Source organism: Trichomycterus rosablanca, chromosome 17 (assembly GCF_030014385.1).
Source record: "Trichomycterus rosablanca isolate fTriRos1 chromosome 17, fTriRos1.hap1, whole genome shotgun sequence".
Lineage (NCBI taxonomy): Eukaryota > Metazoa > Chordata > Actinopteri > Siluriformes > Trichomycteridae > Trichomycterus > Trichomycterus rosablanca.
Genome location: NC_086004.1, coordinates 29,616,673 through 29,623,705, shown reverse-complemented (window position 1 = coordinate 29,623,705; position 7,033 = coordinate 29,616,673). Strand labels below are relative to the sequence as shown.

Sequence of the window (7,033 nt, the reverse complement as noted above, 5' to 3'; positions counted from 1 at the left end):
AGTCCCAACTTTTTTGGAATGTGTTGCAGGTTTGAAATGCAGAAATGGATTTATATTAACAAATGAAATTAAGTTGAGGACGAAACATGAAATATCTCGGGTTTATTCTGTCTGCAATCAAATTAAAGTCAAAATAAATACATCTTTATACAATATTTATAATATAAAATAAATTAAAATTGCAGTTTTTATACTGTCCCAGCTTTTTCTGATTTAAGGTTGTAATTTAAAGATCTTTATTGCTTCACATCATTGCGAGTTTAAATATACTAAGGTGGTATTCAGGTTGAACTAAGGTGAGCATACCTCAGTGATTAATGACATTAAAAAAAAAAAAATTTTACCACTAAAACTGAATTAAAAAAATAGTTTTTTTTTCTTGAAGCCTGGGTGATGTGTATTCTGAGCCACACCATGTACTAGCACAATGAGTGAAGGTATTTATCCAGGGAAGGTTAAGCTAACAGCACCCCTCCTTCACTAAACCTCTCCAATCTGACGTAAACACAGGTGATATAAAATTCTGATCCAACTGTCAGTACCACACAACTGTACCTGTGGAGCGTCCTTCACTCCACTCCGCTGACATGGGGACTTTTCATTTACCACCCAAAATATGGCTGGCATGGATAACACTGGCATCAGGACTGGCAGCGGCATCAGCACAGAGTGAGTGAAGTTTTATATTAACAACTAATAAAATATCTGTATTTTATAATAAATGTCTAGCATTAAATATGTACAGTGTTGTGAAAAAGTATTTGCTTATAATTGCTTATTGTATATTTGCTGCACTGGATGATCATTTACATCAATAAACGAGTCAATATTAATCACTTAAATAACAACCCTATCACACTTGTTAAAAAAAACAAAAAAAAAACACAACTGGTTAAACACAACCAGGCTTAATTCCAGCATCTCTGTAGAATCTCCACCTTGTATTTAACATACAGAAATCGATTTAAAGGTTCTACAGAAAAACCACAACATTCCAAAAACAGTTCTTGGAATCGATTAGACTAAATGTTTAAGGCTTTAGAGCTCTATGGAACCACAGTAAGAGCCATTATTCCCAAATAGCAAAAGGATGGATTGGAGGGCAAATGTTTTATGAGCCCTTTAATGGACCAAAAAGTAAAAACATGACGCTCCTCGCCTGTGCTGTTTAATCTGATAGTTCACGTCCCAGTTTGTACTTCATACAATAAATATGCTGTCGATTGAAAAAGTAACACTGCTTTAACACTATTTAGGTTTTTTATTGCTGTAGATTATGGTTTATGATGCTCAAATCACTTTTTTGCTGCACGGCTGTGGAATAAGAAGGTACGGGTACTGGACTGGCCTGCCTGCAGTCCTGGTATTTTTCGTGTTGTAAATTCTGATTTAGGATGCTCATATCACCTTCTTACCTCCAACCAGAGTGAATATCAACAAATAATAAATAGTTTAACAACGATTTAACTTGTCAAGTGTTTACAAAGTAAGCTGGTTCACTGGTTCCAGTGATTTTGTGCATTGTGCTGTTGCGTAGGGCATTGTGTAGGGCAGTGGTAGCTCAATGGTTAAAGTACTGGACTAGCACTGGACTACTGGACTAGTAAGTACTGGACTAGTAATTAGTAGATCTAAACAGGAATCTATTGGAATCTATTAGACTAAATGTCTAAGGTTCTAGAGCTCCATGGAACCACAGTAAGAGCCAATATTCCCAAATAGTGAAAAGATGGATTGGAAGGAGGATGCTTTATGTGCCTTTCTGCCCCACCACTGCCAAGTTGTCACTGTTGGACCCCTGAGCAAGGTTCTTAACTCTCAGTTGCTTGAATTGTATATAGTGATAACTGTAAGTCGCTTTGGATAAAAGCGTCTTTCTAAATGCAGTAAATGTAAATGCTGTTGTACTGGTGTTCCTAATAAAGTGAAAAATACTAAGTGAATTACTACTCTACTGTACATCGATTATTTTATTAACTTTTACACCTGACTATAGTACGTTTGCTGTAAATTTGCAGCTAAGAAAAGAAATGAAAATAAACTTCTCTCCACCCAGGCGTTGTTACACCCCACAATGACCGCATCTGCAGCACATGGGGCAACAGTCACTACCTGACGTACGACGGACATCACGTCCATATTCCGTCCCCCTGCAACCACATCCTGACATCCCAGTGCGGGACCAGCTACGAAGCCTTCAACGTTCAGCTGAGACGCCAGATCGAGAACGACGTGTCCACCATCAGAAGCATCAACATGAAGCTGGACGGTGTGGTGGTAGACCTGAGCAAGGGTTCCATCACCGTCAACGGAGAAACGTTAGTACAACATTCTCATGTACATCTGATGGGCTGGTCTAAAGGTTTGGGACTTGGACAGAACAGTGTCTCTTCATCCAGACACCTCATTTGTGTGATCATAAACATTTGGGTTTATTTAAACAGCCGTACAGTTGAGCTCAAAAGTTTACATCTACCTACACTTTTAGTGACACAAATGCTATATGACCAGAAGTATGTGGACAACCCTGCTAAATTTTCCTACTTATTGAAATCAAGTGCTCCTGCCACACCAGTGGTACAAAATAAATAAAATTAAACCAGTATAACATAAGTACTGTATTATAAGTTATATACTGTTTTAAAAAAGTATTAGATTAATTATGCCTGACCTCTCAAATGCTCAGAATTTGCACAAATTCCCACAGGCACTTGTGTAAATCTAAACCAAAATCAGTAAACGCTGTTATAGCCTGTGGGGATCAGTTTATATCTTTACGACCTCTGTGTTTGTTTGTGGTTCTCGGATTATATTGTCATTTAAATTCAGGACGCTGTGAAATTCACGTCCCTCACGACTGGATGTAAAGTTTTGATCTCGACTCTATAATCGAATATGAAACATTAATCACAGATAAAAATATAAATGTAAGTTTAATTCAGAAATCATCAAATCACGTTTCAATGAGCGTTAAACAGATTTTTTATTTATTATTATTCCTCACGTAACCTTTAACCTTCCTGGTGTTTCTATCTGATTTCTTTAGGGTCACGGTGCCGACGTTTGGATCCAGAGTCAGCATAGAGAAGCTCGGCTCCTACATCATCATCAAAGCTACACTGGGTCTAACCGCCATGTGGAACCAAGATGATTCTTTCACGGTAAATCTTAGCTTTTTTTATGTAAACTTTTTTTTTGGTGTGGTGGGGTGTGGGGTGTTTTTTAATAAGCACCAGAACTGCTCCTAATGTGTTTCTGTTCTGCTCTGTATGGAGAACAATGGATTTGCTGCTTCTACATTTTTACTTTTTGCCAAATGAACTGAACCCGTTTCGCTGTTAAACTATAAGCAAGGAGTGTAAATGCTGTTATAAATACTAGTGTTATAAACACTAATGTTATAAATACTAGTGTTATAAACACTAACGTTATAAATACTAATGTTATAAATACTAGTGTTATAAATACTAGTGTTATAAACACTAATGTTATAAATACTAGTGTTATAAACACTAATGTTATAAATACTAGTGTTATAAATACTAATGTTATAAACACTAATGTTATAAACACTAATGTTATAAACACTACTGTTATAAATACTAATGTTATAAATACTAATGTTATAAACACTACTGTTATAAATACTAATGTTATAAATACTAGTGTTATAAATACTAGTGTTATAAACACTAATGTTATAAATACTAGTGTTATAAACACTAATGTTATAAATACTAGTGTTATAAATACTAATGTTATAAACACTAATGTTATAAACACTACTGTTATAAATACTAATGTTATAAATACTAATGTTATAAACACTACTGTTATAAATACTAATGTTATAAATACAAATCTTATAAACACAAATGTTATAAATACTAATGTTATAAACACAAATGTTATAATAAACACTAATGTTACAAGATGTTATAAACACTAATATAAATACTATAATAATAAATAGTAACATTATTAACACAACTGTTATAAATATGTGTATTATAAATCAAATGTTATAAATACTAATGTTACAAGATGTTATAAACACTAATATAAATACTACTATTAAAAATAATATTATAAATTCTACTTTTATACATACTAATGTTACAATAAAGATTACTGTTATAAACTAATGTTACAAGATGTTGTAACCACTAATATAAGTACAGTTATCATTAATAATATCATTATAAACACTGCTGTTATAATTAACACATACATAATACATAATATACACAATAATATTATTACATACATAATAATATTCTAAACACTTACTGTTACAAATACTAATGTTCTGAACACTAACATTATAAATAATATCATTATAAATACTAATGTTATAAATATTAAAGTAATAACCACCAGAACATCCATTTGTTTTATATTAAAAACATCTTTCATTTGTTCTCATTCCTTGTCTGATGGACTGGCAGCCTGTCTGGGGTGGTTTCTACCTTTCTCCCAACGAATTAGAACCACGAGTCCCTGACCAGGATAGAGTGGTGGTAGAACAGACAATGAATGAATAAATGAACATTATATTCACCCACCCTGCTTGTAATAAACAAACATCAGAACTAAAACGAACGCTTTATGATGTTAAAAATGTTTTTTCTGTCCGCAGGTTGAACTAAATGCAAAGTTCCAGAATCAGACGTGCGGTCTGTGTGGGGATTTCAACGGCATCTCAGATAATGAATTCCAGAAAGATGGTAAATCAGATTGCATCACGCATAATACGCATTTATCGCGTGAAACAAACATCTATTGGATTTCTTAGTGTCTTTATTTATTTGTTTGTTTGTTGTGTGGTTTAGGGGCGGATCTTCATCCTCATGAATACGCAAGTCTGTGGAAGATGGACGGACCTACAGAGAGCTGTGGGGAACAGCCGGTGGCGGAGAATGAAAACCCCTGTGATGCTGAGAACTTAGTAAGAGTTTAAAGTGAATCATAATGCAGGTTAGATGTTGATCCAGTGATCCTGGGAATGTTTTTAGAGGCTGATTACAGGCGGCTTTTCATTAGAACCCTGAGTTTGATGCCAGTTTTTAACCTGGGTACCATCCTGGGTACCTGCTTTGGTCCTGCATGGGTCTGAGTTTTGCGTCAAGTGAGCTCGGGTGTGAAAGTGATCCAGCCCAAACTTTACAGATCATATCTGGCTTATTAAAACTCACAATCCTTACAAGATTATGTAAAATTTGATTTAAACAGGCGGCCTGTTGGGCGCTGGGTGCTATCAGCCAGCCAGGCATCCACACAGGAGGATGGCCACAGCCCTACATTGGCTGCCCAGTGTTTCCCCAGTACAACCAGACCAGTCACGACCCAGTTGATAAAAATTTGATTTAAAATAGATGTGGTTTTTAACATTTACTGTTCATCACTCGGGCAGAGTCAGCAAATAATGAGCCAGTGACCAGTAATAATAACCAATCAGCGTCTGGCAGAGTGACCCATGGTCCCGCCTTCGTTCTGTTAACAATTTGACCTGGTGTGATTTGCCAACGCTGCTCGCCAAGCCAAGCAACCAGCGCTAAACATGAGGTCAGGAACCGCCTGACTACTACCTTATGACCAAAAGTATTTGGACACCTGACCGTAAGCTTTAGAGGGCTCCTTTGAAGACTTTGAAGTATGTCTTTGTATGAGAATTTGTGCCCGTTCAGTCAAAAAATGTAGCGGTTCATTCCAGAGCTGTTGAGTAGGGCTGACTGGTCGTAACAGGTGAATTCAGTCATTAGACGGGGCGTCCCAATACTTCTGTGTTTCCGCAGAACAAATGCATGGAAATGTTCCAGAGCGAGAAGTTCCTCAACTGCAGCAGCCTGGTCACATACCAACCCTTCGTCAGCTCGTGTGTGGACGATATGTGCAGATGTGACAACAGCGACAAGATGGCGTGTCTGTGTAAAACCATCACTGAATACTCTCACCAGTGCACCCACGCCGGGGGCAAACCACAAAACTGGAGGAACGAAACCTACTGCCGTGAGTAAAGCATCCGACCAGTAAAGCATGCCTGGATTTCATAGGGACAGTTTGAGATGTTTAGGTTGTTAAAGCGGGGCAGAAAAGATCAAGGGCAGTTGATCTTGAGCTCGCGGGTTCGAATCTCAGCTCTGCTAACATACAATGAGGGAGGGCTGTAGGGATTCCTCATACTGCTGCAGTTACGCCCTCTGCTGGCTGATCGATGGTGCTGCACAGAGACGGGGAATAACGGAGATCAGTGCGTGACTCTCCATGCACGATACGGATCTCCGTATGAACCTGGTCTGCAGCAGTAAAAGTAAAATACCATTGAGGAATTGGATACGACTAAATTGGAGGGGAAATTAGGGAAAAACTGCATACAAAGGGGGGAAGGGAAGTAAACGTGGTGGCCAAAATCATGGAAACAGAAGAGTGCAAATGAATTATCGGAAAAGGAAGAAATATAGAAACCCCAGAACAACATGAAACCCAGAACGAACATGATTGGCTAATATCTGAGGGTGGGGAAGCTGAAACAGCTAAGCCATTGTCGGTGCGCTCCGAGTGCAGGTCCCAAGCCCAGATAGAAATCTTAGGGTTGTGTCAAGAAGGGCATCCAACACAAAAACTGTGCAGAGTCTGGTATAAATACAAATAAATACCCATTTTTGGCCTTTTCAGTGATTGTGTGGATCTTATGCTAATTAAGGACATTTAAAATGTGAGTCTGTTGTGTGTAAATGAAGCTAATATAATAAAATACATTTTATTTCTGCTGAATCTTACAGCCATGTCCTGTAAAAACAACATGAAGTTTATGGAGTGTGGAAGTCCGTGTATGGATACCTGTTCGAACCCTGAGAGAGGGCAGGTGTGTGCTGATCACTGTACAGACGGCTGCTTCTGCCCTGAAGGTAACGAGACTTTTATTAAGTTAACTTTGAATTTAATGTGGCCAAAAGTATTTGGACACCTGACTATGAACTTGAACTTGTTGGATGGACGTTCCTCAGTGAGCTTTTAAGCTAGAGCAGTTGTT

The 7,033-nt window shown here is 37.4% G+C and overlaps 1 protein-coding gene across 1 annotated transcript in view; it reads left to right on the top strand.

Moving 5' to 3' along the window:
• Positions 1-2,190: 2,190 nt before the first annotated feature.
• Positions 2,191-7,033, top strand: part of LOC134331203 (mucin-2-like) — a 36,819-nt gene continuing 31,976 nt past the window's right edge. The window contains exons 1-6 of the mRNA XM_063012512.1: positions 2,191-2,318; positions 3,047-3,161; positions 4,640-4,727; positions 4,833-4,948; positions 5,796-6,009; positions 6,783-6,908. Coding sequence (XP_062868582.1) covers positions 2,257-2,318; positions 3,047-3,161; positions 4,640-4,727; positions 4,833-4,948; positions 5,796-6,009; positions 6,783-6,908 — 721 coding nt within the window. The 5' untranslated portion in view covers positions 2,191-2,256. The remainder of the gene's footprint in view (positions 2,319-3,046; positions 3,162-4,639; positions 4,728-4,832; positions 4,949-5,795; positions 6,010-6,782; positions 6,909-7,033) is intronic.